Below are 17,915 nucleotides of genomic sequence, written 5' to 3'. Positions count from 1 at the left end.
TGGTGACCCCTGCAGTATATATATATATATGACAGTAGGCATGGCGGTAGGCATGGTGTTCCTGGGATTAAAGGCCTCACCTTTTCTCCTCCAAACATATCACTGGGTATTGTGGCCAAACAGCTCCATTTTTGTTTCATCTGACATCACATGGACAAAGATAAGACCTTCTGGAGGAAAGTTCTGTGGTCAGATGATCCCAGGAACACCATTCCTACCGTCAAGCATGGTGGTGGTAGTATTATGCTCTGGGCCTGTTTTGCTGCCAATGGAACTGCTGCTTTAAATGGGACAATGAAAAAGGAGGATTACCTCCAAATTGTTCAGGACAAGCTAAAATCATCAGCCCGGAGGTTGGGTCTTGGGCGCAGTTGGGTGTTCCAACAGGACAATGACCCCAAACTAGGGATGATACTCGAAACCGGTTTTCCCGGTTGTTTGATAAGAAAAGAACCGAGTCCTCGGACTCGAATCCCTTTTTAAGAACCGGTACCCGTTATCGAGACCACTATAGTAAAGGAAAAGAGTTGATTCTTTATTCGAATCCCGTCCCGACCAGAAATGCTCCGTGGGACATCACAATAAATGACGTCACATAGCTCAGTCATTAGGCGCAGATAGCGAAAGCAGGAAAACAATGGACGGGAAAAAGCGCTCCAAGGTGTAATAAAGTTCAAAACAAAAGCTATAATCCATCGAATAACTTTACTGAGAGATTTGAGCAGGGTAAAACACATGACCAACACTTTTACGACCAACCAGAAACATAGCAACCAGGCTAGCAACGCACCTCCTTTACGGCAGCTGTCGCAACGTTCTTAAAGCAACCGCAGCACATACATATATATACAACATATCTCCCTTTTTGAACTTTTGTTTTTTCTTTCCTTGTAAACAAAACAAAATCACACTGTATATGTGTTGTCTGTCTAATTATAAATAATGCAGACGAGGCGTGTTGGCTGAGTTCTTGACGTTTACTTTCACAGCGTGGCAACATGCAACACTTTTCGGGGCTACCGCGCATGCTCGTCACTCCCGTTGCATGCTGGGTAGTGTAGTTGTTATATTCTCTAGCTCATAACATTTTTCCCCCTATAAAGAAATAATGTTAACTCAATAAAGTGTATTTCTTTTTTTAGCTTTAACTTTTCATTTTTTAGCATTGTAACCACATTTGCAAACAACTTTTCTCTTCATAGAATGTTCTTTCAATAAAGAAATAAAGTGCAAAAATGTCAAAGCATCATAACAAACAGTTATGTTCCAATAGCAGCAGAAGTGCACTTTTTGGAGAGCTGTATTATTTTCAGTTTTGTTCCCAAGGGACTGATTCTATTTAACACTATATTATTATTTATACACCTATAGTGATCACAGAGACAGGTTGTTTTTGTGTTACTGTATATATTTGTTTCTCTGAAAAAATCCCACTTAATATACTTTGGGTAACAACAGTCAATATTTATTTATTTTATTTTATTTTTTTAGGTGGGTAACAGTCAATATTTATTTATTTATTAGATTTAATTTTTTTATTATATAATAAAAGTGAGCTTTTGTTAAACCAAATATTGTGTGTTTTTTTCCATATACAACAACCTATCTGGACTCGATAAGAGAATCGATAAGGAATCGGTTCGATAAGAGGATTCGATAATAGGCTCGAACTCGATAATTCCTTATCAAACATCATCCCTACCCCAAACACACCTCAAAAGTTGTAAAGGAATGGCTAAATCAGGCTAGAATGAAGGTTTTAGAATGGCCTTCCCAAAGTCCTGACTTAAAGGTGTGGACCATGCTGAAGAAATAAGTCCATGTCAGAAAAGCAACACATTTAGCTGAACTGCAGCAATTTTGTGGTCAAGTGGTCAAGCAGAAGCTTGTGGATGGCTACCAAAAGCGCCTTATTGCAGGTAAACTTGCCAAGGGACATGTAAGCAAATATTAACATTGCTGTATGTATACTTTTGACCCAGCTCACATGTTCAGTAGAGCCATAATAAATTCATAAAAGAAGCAAACTTCATGAATGTTTTTTGTGAGCAACAAGTATGTGCTCCAATCACTACATCACAACAAAATAAAAGTTGTAGAAATGATTGGAAACTCAAGACAGCCATGACATGTTCTTTACAAGTGTATGTACACTTTTGACCACCACTGTAATATATATATATATATATATATATATATATATATATATATATATATATATATATATATATATATATATATATATAGAAATAGTGTGTGTAAATGGAAGGTGAAAGGTCACATGTTCACTTGGGACGGGGGATTAGCGTCATGATCTGCAGTCTAGGCCCAGAAAGGTGGAGCTCCACTCCAAGGGGAACAGACTATAAGTCGGAGGATGAAGGCGGAGAAAAGACGTCAACTGGCTCTAATGGAAGGTGTTATCTCGGGCGGCCCCCACGGCGTCTTATCCAGGCGGCCCACTATCGCGGCCGCACTGGATTATCCCTGGAGGACTTCAATCATTTCCTCTTTATCACCAGGAGCCATCTCTGCCTCGCCGGCCAAGGAGACGGCAGAAGTGTAGCCGCACGGCAGACGGCGGTTATTTCGGGCGGGAATAATGGAGGGAGGTCCGTGGTAATTAGAGGATTGGTGAGGCAACTTGGCCAGATGTTTTTTACTCCAACAGTTGACATAAAAAATAACCACTAGATGGCACAAGTCATGCAGGAACAATATTTACTGTAAACCAGGGCTGTCCAACTCCTTCACATTTAAACTGCCCTCAGAGGGCCACTTTAAATTATGTGGGACACCACTTTAAAAGAAATGGCGGGCCACTTTAAATGATGTGACAGGCCACTTTAAGTGATGTGGCAGGCCATTTAAATGAATTAGCATGCCGTGCTAAATGGTGTGGGAGACCACTTTAACTGAAATGGCGGGCCACATTGAATGATGTGGCGGGCCACATTGAATGATGTGGCAGACCAAATTAAATGTTAAATGGTGTTGGAACACCACACTGAATAATGTGGCAGACCATGTTAAATGGTGTTGGAACACCACACTGAATAATGTGGCAGACCACTTAAATAATGTGACGGGCCACATTAAAAGGTTGTGGCAGACCACATTAAATGAAATGGCGGACCATGTTTAATGGTGTGGAAGACCACTTTAAATGAAGTGGCAGGCCATGTTAAATGGTGTGGAAGACCACATTGAAAAATGTGGCAGCCACATTAAATGATCGTGGCAGACCATGTTAAATGGTGTTGGAACACCACACTGAATAATGTGGCAGACCATGTTAAATGGTGTTGGAACACCACACTGAATAATGTGGCAGACCATGTTAAATGGTATTGGAACACCACACTGAATAATGTGGCAGACCATGTTAAATGGTGTTGGAACACCACACTGAATAATGTGGCAGACCATGTTAAATGGTGTTGGAACACCACACTGAATAATGTGGCAGACCATGTTAAATGGTGTTGGAACACCACACTGAATAATGTGGCAGACCATGTTCAATGGTGTTGGAACGCCACACTGAATAATGTGGCAGACCATGTTAAATGGTATTGGAACACCACACTGAATAATGTGGCAGACCACTTAAATAATGTGACGGGCCACAGTAAAAGATTGCGGCAGACCACATTAAATGAAACGGCAGGCCATGTTTAATGGCGTGGAAGACTATGTTAAATGAAGTGGCGGACCATATTAAATGGTGTGGAAGACCAAATTGAATGAAGTGGCGGACCACATTAAATGGTGTGGAAGACCACATTGAATAATGTGGCGGACCACATTAAATGAAATGGTGGACCATGTTTAATGGTGTGGAAGACCACGTTAAAGGAAGTGGCGGACCACATTAAAGGAAGTGGCGGACCATATTAAATGGTGTGGAAGACCACGTTAAATGAAGTGGCGGACCATGTTTAATGGTGTGGAAGACCACATTAAATGAAGTGGCGGACCATGTTTAATGGTGTGGAAGACCACATAAATGAAGTGGCGGACCACATTAAATGAAGTGGCGGGCCATATTAAATGGTGTGGAAGACCACAATGAATGAAGTGGCGGACCACATTATATGGTATGGAAGACCACAATGAATGAAGTGGCGGACCACATTAAATGAAGTGGCGGACAACGTTAAATGAAGTGGCGGACCATGTTAAATGGTGTGGAACACCGCATTGAATAATGTGGCAGACCACTTAAATACTGTGACGGGCCCCATTAAATGATTGTGGCAGACCACATTAAATGAAATGGCGGACCATATTAAATGGTGTGGAAGGCCACATTGAATGAAGTGGCGAACCACATTAAATGGTGTGGCAGACCACGTTAAATGAAGTCGCGGACCATGTTAAATGGTGTGGAACACCACACTGAATAATGTGGCAGACCACTTAATGTGACGGGCCACGTTAAATGATTGTGGCAGACCACGTTAAATGAAGTGGCGGTCCATGTTAAATGGTGTGGAAGACCACGTTGAAAGAAGTGGTGCTAAACAATGTGGTGGACCAAATTAAACGGTGCGGCGGACCACACTAAATGACATGCCGGGTCAGATTAAAGGAGGTGGCGGGTCAGATTAAAAGGATGTGGCGGGTCAGATTAAAAGGAGGTGGCGGGTCAGATTAAAGGAGGTGGCGGGTCAGATTAAAAGGAGGTGGCGGGTCAGATTAAAAGGAGGTGGCGGGTCAGATTAAAGGAGGTGGCGGGTCAGATTAAAAAGATGTGGCGGGTCAGATTAAAGGATGTGGCGGGTCAGATTAAAGGAGGTGGCGGGTCAAATTAAAGAAGGTGGCGGGTCAGATTAAAAGGAGGTGGCGGGTCGGATTAAAGGAGGTGGCGGGTCGGATTAAAGAAGGTGGCGGGTCAGATTAAAAGGATGTGGCGGGTCAGATTAAAAGGAGGTGGCTGGTCATATTAAAAGGAGGTGGCTGGTCATATTAAAAGGAGGTGGCGGGTCAGATTAAAGGAGGTGGCGGGTCAGATTAAAAGGAGGTGGCGGGTCAGATTAAAGGAGGTGGCGGGTCAGATTAAAGGAGGTGGCGGGTCAGATTAAAAAGATGTGGCGGGTCAGATTAAAGGAGGTGGCGGGTCAGATTAAAGGAGGTGGCGGGTCAAATTAAAGAAGGTGGCGGGTCAGATTAAAAGGAGGTGGCGGGTCAGATTAAAGGAGGTGGCGGGTCAGATTAAAGAAGGTGGCGGGTCAGATTAAAAGGAGGTGGCGGGTCAGATTAAAAGGAGGTGGCTGGTCATATTAAAAGGAGGTGGCTGGTCATATTAAAAGGAGGTGGCGGGTCAGATTAAAGGAGGTGGCGGGTCAGATTAAAAGGAGGTGGCGGGTCAGATTAAAGGAGGTGGCGGGTCAGATTAAAGGAGGTGGCGGGTCAGATTAAAAGGAGGTGGCGGGTCAGATTAAAAGGAGGTGGCGGGTCAGATTAAAAGGATGTGGCTGGTCAGATTAAAGGAGGTGGCGGGTCAGATTAAAAGGAGGTGGCGGGTCAGATTAAAGAAGGTGGCGGGTCAGATTAAAAGGAGGTGGCGGGTCAGATTAAAAGGAGGTGGCGGGTCAGATTAAAGGAGGTGGCGGGTCAGATTAAAAAGATGTGGCGGGTCAGATTAAAGGAGGTGGCGGGTCAGATTAAAGGAGGTGGCGGGTCAGATTAAAGGAGGTGGCGGGTCAGATTAAAAAGATGTGGCGGGTCAGATTAAAGGAGGTGGCGGGTCAGATTAAAGGAGGTGGCGGGTCAAATTAAAGAAGGTGGCGGGTCAGATTAAAAGGAGGTGGCGGGTCAGATTAAAGGAGGTGGCGGGTCAGATTAAAGAAGGTGGCGGGTCAGATTAAAAGGAGGTGGCGGGTCAGATTAAAAGGAGGTGGCTGGTCATATTAAAAGGAGGTGGCTGGTCATATTAAAAGGAGGTGGCGGGTCAGATTAAAGGAGGTGGCGGGTCAGATTAAAAGGAGGTGGCGGGTCAGATTAAAGGAGGTGGCGGGTCAGATTAAAGGAGGTGGCGGGTCAGATTAAAGGAGGTGGCGGGTCAGATTAAAAGGATGTGGCTGGTCAGATTAAAGGAGGTGGCGGGTCAGATTAAAAGGAGGTGGCGGGTCAGATTAAAGAAGGTGGCGGGTCAGATTAAAAGGATGTGGCGGGTCAGATTAAATGAGGTGGCGGGTCAGACTAAAAGGAGGTGGCGGGTCAGATTAAAAGGAGGTGGCGGGTCAGATTAAAAGGAGGTGGCGGGTCAGATTAAAAGGAGGTGGCGGGTCAGATTAAAAGGAGGTGGCGGGTCAGATTAAAAGGAGGTGGCGGGTCAGATTAAAAGGAGGTGGCGGGTCAGATTAAAAGGAGGTGGCGGGTCAGATTTAAAGGAGGTGGCGGGTCATATTAAAGGAGGTAGCGGGTCAGATTAAAAGGAGGTAGCGGGTCAGATTAAAAGGAGGTGGCGGGTCAGATTTAAAGGAGGTGGCGGGTCATATCTGGCCCCCTGGCCTTGAGTGTGGTGGTGTAAAGAAGGAAGAGTGTGGTGTTAATATCTGCATGATGTACTGTGGGTGTAGAAGAAGAAGGTTATGTAAACCAACAGCTGGAGGCTTCATAGGTTATGAATTTTAATAGCTCACACTGTGCGGCAGGAGAGCAAGAACGCTCGACGCCCCCCAACACGCCGTTTCAACTACTTGATTTCCCGTTGCAAAGGCGACGCCAACACGCGGGAGGCGGAGCCACATACACGGCGGGTGCGTAAGGGCAATAAGTAAGACAAACAAAAGACGGCCAGAGAGTAATAACGCTGCGAGGCTTCATCCTGCATTAACGCTCAGCAGGGAGCCGTGCATGCGGGGGAGGGAGCAGAGCCTTCATTTCAACACGCACTAAAGTGCAAACAAAAGCAGAGTTTTCATATTTAGACATTTCTGTGCAGGCAATCATTTCCTGCAAACATTCCTAATGCTATGCTAGTATGCTTAATGAAGAGGAGTGGGAATTAAGATGCGGCACACTATTGTCGCCATAGTTGACCATAACCATACAGGAAATAACACCTGGATTAATCAGCAAGTACATATTATTCTGTGTACCATCTAACAACAATATAGTTTATTCAGCTAATATAAATGTTTCAAATGATCACATTCATTAAGATTTGAAAAGTGGGATCATTTATGAACATGTAGAACCTATGTTGTAATAGCAGCCATGGATCATGTCAATATTGTACTACTATTACTAATCATAATCATGCAAATAATAACACATTTGAGAATAATAAACATTTGAAGGAAAATAAGAGGGAAATAGCTCAAATAGGGGACAATGAGGAAAATAGGGTAAAGCAGAATATAATGGGGAAAAGAAAAGACAAGATAAAATGGGTCAAAAGGATTTAAAAAAAGGGCAAATAGGAGAAAATAGGGTAAAATAGAGTAAAATAGCAACATTAGGGGACTATATGGTAAAAAAAAAAAGGGGATGATATCCAAAAAAGGGAAGATAAGGGACTGCAAGAGGCTCTTTTCCCCCAAAAGTTCAGGAACTATTAAGTTCCCGAAACCTCTAATTCCTGGAACTATAGGTTCCTGGAGAAGTGTGTTGTTTGTGTTTCCACTGCATGTCACAGTTCAGGGTAGTTTATACGTATAGAGGAGTGGCTTAGTATATATCTAAAAAAAAAGGGGTCGAGAAGGTCAAATATGGGGAAAATGAGGGCAAATAAGGAAAATATATGGGAAAAAAATATATGGGGAAAAAAAGGGACAACAAGGTAAAATAGGTCAAAATGAGGAAAATAGGGTGAAATAGGGGAGATAAGGGACAACAAGATAGAATAGGGAAAAATAAGAGACAAGGTAAAACAAAGAAAAAAGGGTAAAATACTGTTAGGTAAACTAGGAGAAAATAGGATAACATGGGTAAATAGGGGAAGATAAGGGTAAATACAGTAAAATAGCAACAATAGGGGACTATATGGTAAAATAGAGAAAAGAGGGGAAATGCCGGGTGCATTTCTACCAATCATCAATCAATGGCCGCCAGGTGTATTTCTACCAATCATCAATCAATGGCCGCCAGGTGTATTTCTACCAATCATTAATCAAATGGTCGCCGGGTGCATTTCTACCAATCATCAATCAATGGCCGCCAGGTGCATTTCTACCAATCATCAATCAATGGCCGCCAGGTGTATTTCTACCAATCATCAATCAATTGTTTGCCAGGTGCATTTCTACCAATCATCAAGCAATTGTTTGCCAGGTGCATTTCTACCAATCATCAATCAATGGCCGCCAGGTATATTTCTACCAATCATCAATCAATTGTTTGGCAGGTGCATTTCTACCAATCATCAATCAATTGTTTGCCAGGTGCATTTCTACCAATCATCAATCAATTGTTTGCCAGGTGCATTTCTACCAATCATCAATCAATGGCCGCCAGGTGTATTTCTACCAATCATCAATCAATGGCCGCCAGATGTATTTCTACCAATCATCAATCAATTGTTTGCCAGGTGTATTTCTACCAATCACCAATCAATTGTTTGCCAGGTGCATTTCTACCAATCATCAATCAATGGCCGCCAGGTGTATTTCTACCAATCATCAATCAATGGCCGCCAGGTGTATTTCTACCAATCATCAAGCAATTGTTTGCCAGGTGCATTTCTACCAATCATCAATCAATGGCCGCCAGGTGTATTTCTACCAATCATCAATCAATTGTTTGGCAGGTGCATTTCTACCAATCATCAATCAATTGTTTGGCAAGTGCATTTCTACCAATCATCAATCAATGGCCGCCAGGTGTATTTCTACCAATCATCAATCAATTGTTTGCCAGGTGCATTTCTACCAATCATCAATCAATGGCCGCCAGGTATATTTCTACCAATCATCAATCAATTGTTTGGCAGGTGCATTTCTACCAATCATCAATCAATGGCCGCCAGGTATATTTCTACCAATCATCAATCAATTGTTTGGCAGGTGCATTTCTACCAATCATCAATCAATTGTTTGCCAGGTGTATTTCTACCAATCATCAATCAATTGTTTGCCAGGTGCATTTCTACCAATCATCAATCAATGGCCGCCAGGTGTATTTCTACCAATCATCAATCAATTGTTTGCCAGGTGCATTTCTACCAATCATCAATCAATGGCCGCCAGGTATATTTCTACCAATCATCAATCAATGGCCGCCAGGTGTATTTCTACCGATCATTAATCAAATGGTCGCCAGGTGTATTTCTACCAATCATCAATCAATGGTCGCCAGGTGTATTTCTACCGATCATTAATCAAATGGTCGCCGGGTGTATTTCTACCAATCATCAATCAATGGTCGCCGGGTGTATTTCTACCAATCATCAATCAATGGTCGCCAGGTGTATTTCTACCGATCATTAATCAAATGGTCGCCGGGTGTATTTCTACCAATCATCAATCAATGGTCGACAGGTGTATTTCTACCAATCATCAATCAATGGTCGCCAGGTGCATTTCTACCAATCATCAATTAATTGTTTGCCAGGTGCATTTCTACCAATCATCAATCAATGGCCGCCAGGTGTATTTCTACCGATCATTAATCAAATGGTCGCCGGGTGTATTTCTACCAATCATCAATCAATGGTTGCCAGGTGCATTTCTACCAATCATCAATCAATGGTCGCCAGGTGTATTTCTACCGATCATTAATCAAATGGTCGCCGGGTGTATTTCTACCAATCATCAATCAATGGTCGCCAGGTGTATTTCTACCGATCATTAATCAAATGGTCGCCGGGTGTATTTCTACCAATCATCAATCAATGGTCGCCGGGTGTATTTCTACCAATCATCAATCAATGGTCGCCAGGTGTATTTCTACCAATCATCAATCAATGGTTGCCAGGTGCATTTCTACCAATCATCAATCAATGGCCGCCAGGTGTATTTCTACCAATCATCAATCAATGGCCGCCAGGTGCATTTCTACCAATCATCAATCAATGGTCGCCAGGTGCATTTCTACCAATCATCAATGAATTGTTTGCCAGGTGCATTTCTACCAATCATCAATCAATGGTCGCCAGGTGCATTTCTACCAATCATCAATGAATTGTTTGCCAGGTGCATTTCTACCAATCATCAATCAATGGCCGCCAGGTATATTTCTACCAATCATCAATCAATTGTTTGCCAGGTGCATTTCTACCAATCATCAATCAATGGCCGCCAGGTATATTTCTACCAATCATCAATCAATTGTTTGCCAGGTGCATTTCTACCAATCATCAATCAACGGTCGCCGGGTGTATTTCTACCAATCATTAATTAATTGTTTGCCAGGTGCATTTCTACCAATCATCAATCAATGGCCGCCAGGTGTATTTCTACCAATCATCAATTAATTGTTTGCCAGGTGCATTTCTACCAATCATCAATCAATTGTTTGCCAGGTGTATTTCTACCAATCATCAATCAATGGGTGTGCTCACCTGGTAGTGCAGGAGCGTGTTGAGCCTCTTCCAGTCGTTCTCGATCTTGGTGGTGATGTCTTCATCCTGCAGCACCACGCGAGCCAAACGCCCTTGACGCCACTCTGACAAGACACCCATGGATTTAGAGCGATGCAACAGGTAGCAAGGGAAGCTAACGGGAAGGTGACGCCAACAACAGGTAGCGAGGGAAGCTAACGGGAAGGTGACGCCAACAACAGGTAGCGAGGGAAGCTAACGGGAAGGTGACGCCAACAACAGGTAGCGAGGGAAGCTAACGGGAAGGTGACGCCAACAACAGGTAGCGAGGGAAGCTAACGGGAAGGTGACGCCAACAACAGGTAGCGAGGGAAGCTAACGGCAAGGTGACGCCAACAACAGGTAGCGAGGGAAGCTAACGGGAAGGTGACGCCAACAACAGGTAGCGAGGGAAGCTAACGGGAAGGTGACGCCAACAACAGGTAGCGAGGGAAGCTAACGGGAAGGTGACGCCAACAACAGGTAGCGAGGGAAGCTAGCGGGAAGGTGACGCCAACAACAGGTAGCGACGGAAGCTAACGGGAAGGTGACGCCAACAACAGGTAGCGACGGAAGCTAACGGGAAGGTGACGCCAACAACAGGTAGCGAGGGAAGCTAACGGGAAGATGACGCCAACAACAGGTAGCGAGGGAAGCTAACGGGAAGGTGACGCCAACAACAGGTAGCGAGGGAAGCTAACGGGAAGGTGACCCCAACAACAGGTAGCGAGGGAAGCTAACGGGAAGGTGACGCCAACAACAGGTAGCGAGGGAAGCTAACGGGAAGGTGACGCCAACAACAGGTAGCGAGGGAAGCTAACGGCAAGGTGACGCCAACAACAGGTAGCGAGGGAAGCTAACGGGAAGGTGACGCCAACAACAGGTAGCGAGGGAAGCTAACGGGAAGGTGACGCCAACAACAGGTAGCGAGGGAAGCTAACGGGAAGGTGACGCCAACAACAGGTAGCGAGGGAAGCTAGCGGGAAGGTGACGCCAACAACAGGTAGCGACGGAAGCTAACGGGAAGGTGACGCCAACAACAGGTAGCGAGGGAAGCTAACGGGAAGGTGACGCCAACAACAGGTAGCGAGGGAAGCTAACGGGAAGATGACGCCAACAACAGGTAGCGAGGGAAGCTAACGGGAAGGTGACGCCAACAACAGGTAGCGAGGGAAGCTAACGGGAAGGTGACGCCAACAACAGGTAGCGAGGGAAGCTAACGGGAAGGTGACGCCAACAACAGGTAGCGAGGGAAGCTAACGGGAAGGTGACGCCAACAACAGGTAGCAAGGGAAGCTAACGGGAAGGTGACGCCAACACCCCAGCGAACGTACCGAGGTCCATGTCCACGGCGCGGGGGCGCTGAGAGTAGGGCATGTTCTTGTAGACGGCGTCCAGGATCTTCTCCTTCACTTGCGTGATGGTGTCGCAGTTGAGCACTTTTACCGGAATCTCCGGGCTGTTCTCGTTGTCCGGGTTCACGCAGTTCAGGATCTGGGATCAAACAAGGAAACATAATAACTTTTCTAGAGGTTGATTTTTCTGAATGACAAAATATTTCCAACACATTTATTGACATGAAGTTTTTGAAGATTTAAATATATTTTTTTGCACAATGACTAGGGAAGGTTGTTTGCATTGGGTCGTATAAGTAAATGCTGCACGCTGGGGACAAGCGGTAAGAAATGGATGGAAGGATGTTCCATTCAGAGCATAAGTAAAAGTCATTCATCTGAATTACTCGTGTTGCCCACTTGATGGCGACTAAATAAAGCAGCCTTTTAAAAAGGAATGCAATATTTTCCTCTTTTAAGTCATGATGTTTAATGGGCCAAATTGAAGATGTTGGCGGGCCGCAATTGACCCGTGGGCAGTAGTTTGGACACCCTGATCTAGTGGTACACCAACGAATCAGTTAATTAACAGTGTTACTGTTCAAACTGTGTGTCATGTTAAATATAAAATATACCTCTGGCTTGTTTTTAATGAATACTTGGGCCTTCCAGACTACTACTGTATTTCAATGTTGTCATCATGGTGGTACTTAATGAATACTTAGGTCTACTACACTACTGTATTTCAATGTTGTCATCATGGTGGTACTTAATGAATACTTAGGTCTACTACACTACTGTATTTCAATGTTGTCATCATGGTGGTACTTAATGAATACTTAGGTCTACTACACTACTGTATTTCAATGTTGTCATCATGGTGGTACTAAGGCTGAAACGACGCGTCGACGTAGTCGACGTCATCGGTTACGTAAATACGTCGACGCCGTTTTTGTGCGTCGACGCGTCGCATAATGACGTCACACTACCGTCATGGCGAAGCGCAAAGCAGACGATCAAAGAAGACGATGCGAGCGTTGCGAGCGAGGGGGGAAAAGCATGCCAAAAGTGGTCAAAAGTGTGGGAGTATTTCAATAAACGGCCTAATAATGTTGTTGTATGCACACTGTGTCGAGCGGAAGTGACCTATCATAGCAGCACAACGGCTATGAACGAACATTTGAAAAGAAAACCATCAACTAGTCAATCGTCCGCGCGAGCATACGTTGTCATCATTACACAAAAACATGAATGTGTCATTTGTATCTGCTAGGGGTGTAACGGTACGTGTTATGTATTGAACCGTTTCGGTACGGGGCTTTCGGTTCGGTACGGGGGTGTACCGAACGAGTTTCTAAGCTAAAGCTAAAGTCTTAACAAGCTGCTTTGCTCCGTCTGCCTCTGTCTCAGCACGCAGCATTGTCCCACCCATACAACCATCTGATTGGTACACACGCAGCATTGTCCCACCCACACAACCATCTGATTGGTACACACGCAGCATTGTCCCACCCACACAACCATCTGATTGGTACACACGCAGCATTGTCCCACCCACACAACCATATGATTGGTACACACGAAGCATTATCAGCCAATCAGCAGTGCGTATTCAGAGCGCATGTAGTCAGCGCTTCAGCGTGGAGCAGATAGGTGTTTAGCAGGAGAGCATCAGGCAGCGGACTCTCCCCAAATGATAATAAACACCTCCCAGTCAACTACTAGTAACATCACTATGAGCCCGTTGACCTTCTAGAAACTTAAACTGCAGCTCAGCTCACTCGCAATCCTGGCTTGAGGTGAAGGCTAATTAGCTCTCAGTTCCAGCCACATCGACCCCTTCTGAGCGCCTATTTTCAGCTGCTGGGAATATTGTAAACAAGAAAAGAACCAAAGCATGTAGACATGCTAACCTTTCTTCATTACAACTGTTAGACACTCACTGGAATGAGTAGAATTGGATATTGTGTACTGTGTTGGACTGGATGTTTATTTTGCACATTTTAAAAGCAATACTTAATGTTTACAGTGCTCCAGAATATTTAGATTGGCACTTTTTTGTATTGGATGTTTATCTTTATTTTTGCACATTTTAGCAAATAAGCAATACTTTCACTTTTGTTGAAATGTTTACACTGTTGTTACAGAATATTTCGTTTTGCACTTTTTTGTATTGGATGTTTATCTTTATTTTTGCACATTTTAAAGCAAAATAAGCAATACTTTTACTTTTGAAATGCTTATACTATTGCAGAATATTAAGATTTGCACTGGATGTTGACTTTTATATTTGCACATTAAAAAGCAAATAAGCTACTTTTAATTTTGTTAAATGTTAAAAGTTTTAAATGTTTACATTGTTACAGAATATTTAGTCATGTTGTTGTCAATGTTGACTGAGTGGCCATACTTCTTTTTTTTTGTAAATAAAAGCCATGCCTTTTGAAAAAACGGGCCTACATTTATTTTTTCATCTTCATTTTGAATAAAAAAATAATCGGTAAAAGGAAAAATAATCTATAGATTAATCGGAAAAAATAATCTATAGATTAACCGATTAATCGAAAAAATAATCTATAGATTAATCGATAGAAAAATAATCGTTAGCTGCAGCCTTAGGTGGTACTTAATGAATACTTAGGTCTACTACACTACTGTATTTCAATGTTGTCATCATGGTGGTACTTAATGAATACTTAGGTCTACTACACTACTGTATTTAATGTTGTCATTATGGTGGTACTTAATGAATACTTAGGTCTACTACACTACTGTATTTAATGTTGTCATTATGGTGGTACTTAATGAATACTTAGGTCTACTACACTACTGTATTTAATGTTGTCATTACGGTGGTACTTAATGAATACTTTGGTCTACTACACTACTGTATTTAATGTTGTCATTACGGTGGTACTTAATGAATACTTAGGTCTACTACACTACTGTATTTAATGTTGTCATTACGGTGGTACTTAATGAATACTTAGGTCTACTACGCTACCGTATTTAATGTTGTCATTACGGTGGTACTTAATGAATACTTAGGTCTACTACACTACTGTATTTAATGTTGTCATTACGGTGGTACTTAATGAATACTTAGGTCTACTACACTACTGTATTTAATGTTGTCATTATGGTGGTACTTAATGAATACTTAGGTCTACTACACTACTGTATTTAAGTGTTTTCTGAGGGTAAAACAAGTTAGAGAAGAGAAGGACAGTACTAGTTTGTATATACCAGAGGAGGACAGTACTAGTTTGTATATACCAGAGGAGGATAGTACTAGTTTGTATATACCAGAGGAGGATAGTACTAGTTTGTATATACCAGAGGAGGATAGTACTAGTTTGTATATACCAGAGGAGGACAGTACTAGTTTGTATATACCAGAGGAGGACAGTACTAGTTTGTATATACCAGAGAAGGATAGTACTAGTTTGTATATACCAGAAGAGGGCAGTACTAGTTTCTATATACCGGAGGAGGATAGTACTAGTTTGTATATACCAGAGGAGGATAGTACTAGTTTGTATATACCAGAGGAGGATAGTACTAGTTTGTATATACCAGAGGAGGATAGTACTAATTTGTATATACCAGAGGAGGATAGTACTAGTTTGTATATACCAGAGGAGGATAGTACTAGTTTGCATATACCAGAGGAGGATAGTACTAGTTTGTATATACCAGAGGAGGACAGTACTAGTTTGTATATACCAGAGGAGGGCAGTACTAGTTTGTATATACCAGAGGAGGATAGTACTAGTTTGTATATACCAGAGGAGGACAGTACTAGTTTGTATATACCAGAGGAGGACAGTACTAGTTTGTATATACCAGAGGAGGACAGTGTTTTGCATGGTTAATTGTTGTCAAAGTGTTTTTTACAAAGGGTGTTAGTTTATTTTGACACTTGTATGACAATGAAGAATGTTAAAAAGTGAGTGAAAACACGCCCTGTTCACCTAATAAAGCTTGTATGATGGACAAAGTTTGACCCGGGAACAGACAATTCCTATTTCCTATCCAATTGCAAACAAGTCAACGTGTGAAAGTAGCTGCGAGGTGTCCAGGCGGAGGCTCTGTGCTTATTAGCGGCGGGCTGGAGAAACCATTTCCGCTCTCGCCGTCTGTCCCCAAAATCAAATTTCACACCTTGGGCAGAAACGGCAATTTCCAGCTCTGTCGGGGCATTAGTAGGTAATAAGGCACATTTCTACACTCCGCAATCAGAACGCCATTATGTCACACAATGCTGTGTGTGTGTGTGTGTGTGTGTGTGTGTGTGTGTGTGTGTGTGTGTGTGTGTGTGTGTGTGTGTGTGTGTGTGTGTGTGTGTGTGTGTGTGTGTGTGTGTGTGTGTGTGTGTGTGTGTGTGTGTGTGTGTGTGTGTGTGTGTGTGGCCACTATCCAACATGAAACCAGTGGCATCGTTAATCTTCGTCCCGGGGAAAAGAAATAGCACAGCGATGGAAGTGATATACATTTAGCCCGAAAAACCAAGTAATAACAAACAAAACCAAGATTTGAGTCGCCGGGTTTCTAATTAGCTCTCAAATAAACTTGTGGCTGTAGGCAACCTCCACAAGATGACAGTAGCTACATTTAAAAGCATTGCCATGAGTTTATTTAGCTCTGCCTAAGCTTGAAACTCGTATATCCTACACCTGGGATGTCAAACATGCAGGCCCGCATCATTTATTATAACTTGAGCTGCATTATTTAAATGAAATAAACTGCTGTTCTAAATGTGTCCACTGGATGTCGCAATAGCAATTATGTTAGGCAAGCAAAGAGTTTATATCGGGGCAAGCTAGTAGGCCAAGCAAGCGGTACACCATAAAGCGGGGCTGCGAGGATTAGTGATTTAGAAGTAGCTAAAACACTGCCGACTGCGGATCATCAATCAATCAATCAATGTTTACTTATATAGCCCTAAATCACGAGTGTCTCAAAGGGCTGCACAAGCCACAACGACACCCTCGGCTCAGATCCCACATCAGGGCAAGGAAAAACTCAACCCAATGGGATAACAATGAGAAACTTTGGAGGGGACTGCAGATGTGGGGCCCCACCCCCAGGGCGAATGGATGGATGTTAGCCGCTAGCTAGCTCGCCATGTCTTAAAGCAGCTCTTCCTGAGGGTGTTTCAGTGTTTTAACTTCACCTTTATCTTTACTTTTTACACCAAAATGCGTCCATTCTCCCTTTTCTGTCTACACACTGTGTCTGCTTGTAAGTACTCTGTGTGTGTGCGCTGCCCAACATGCTCCTCTGCTGGTAAAACCAGCGCCGTCATGCCCGGGAAGTGGTACTTTTCAGACAGAGTATAGTACTGTTTTTGATTCATTAGTACCGCGTTACTATACTACAGGGGTGCCCAAAGTGCGGCCCGGGGGCCATTTGCGGCCCGCAGGTAATTTTTTAACGTTTAACATTCTAAAAATATGATGAAAAAAAACAAAAAAAAACATAAAAAGTAGTATAAAAGAGCAAACCGGTGAAATGTAACAAGAAAATGTTGCATATTATAAAATAATAATGAATCAAAATCAATGTCATAATGAATTATTGACCTATTCAAGGCTCCATTTACTTCACATTAAATATTCCACTTTGAGATATTTTGGGGGGAAAATGTTGCATATTTTTTGGTTGCCATTTAAAAAACAAAGTTTTTTGAAGAAGGGCCTAAAACGAACAAACAAAAAACAAAAACAACAATAAAACTTATAATTGACGGATAGATCTGAAGTTGATCTTGAGACTATTGTGGTAAAAGTAAAAAAAAAATGTTGGATTTATTTTTTTAAACTTTACTGAGCAGTACCCTTTTGGATCCCCAATAATTTTAGTGGGACTTTTTTTTTTTTTTTTTAAAGTGTCATTGCTCAAAAAAATAATGAATTAAAATCAATGTTTTTATGAGTTATTGACCTTTTTAACACTCCAATTATTATATAATCTCAAATATTCCACTTTAAAATTTTATTGGGGGAAAATATTGCATATTTTGTGTTTTTTTCCATAAAAAAACAGGGTTT

At 42.6% G+C, this 17,915-nt stretch overlaps 1 protein-coding gene across 1 annotated transcript in view; it reads right to left on the bottom strand.

Annotated features, from left to right (window-relative positions):
• plxna2 (plexin A2) overlaps nt 1–17,915 on the bottom strand; it is a 470,104-nt gene that overhangs the window by 17,678 nt on the left and 434,511 nt on the right. Inside the window, exons 25-26 of the mRNA XM_062052547.1 lie at nt 11,863–12,022; nt 10,511–10,614 (exon numbers count right to left, since the gene is read on the bottom strand). Coding sequence (XP_061908531.1) covers nt 10,511–10,614; nt 11,863–12,022 — 264 coding nt within the window. The remainder of the gene's footprint in view (nt 1–10,510; nt 10,615–11,862; nt 12,023–17,915) is intronic.

The sequence above is a fragment of the Entelurus aequoreus genome, linkage group LG07 (assembly GCF_033978785.1).
Source record: "Entelurus aequoreus isolate RoL-2023_Sb linkage group LG07, RoL_Eaeq_v1.1, whole genome shotgun sequence".
NCBI classification, from domain to species: domain Eukaryota; kingdom Metazoa; phylum Chordata; class Actinopteri; order Syngnathiformes; family Syngnathidae; genus Entelurus; species Entelurus aequoreus.
This window is presented reverse-complemented; position numbering and strand designations above follow the sequence as displayed.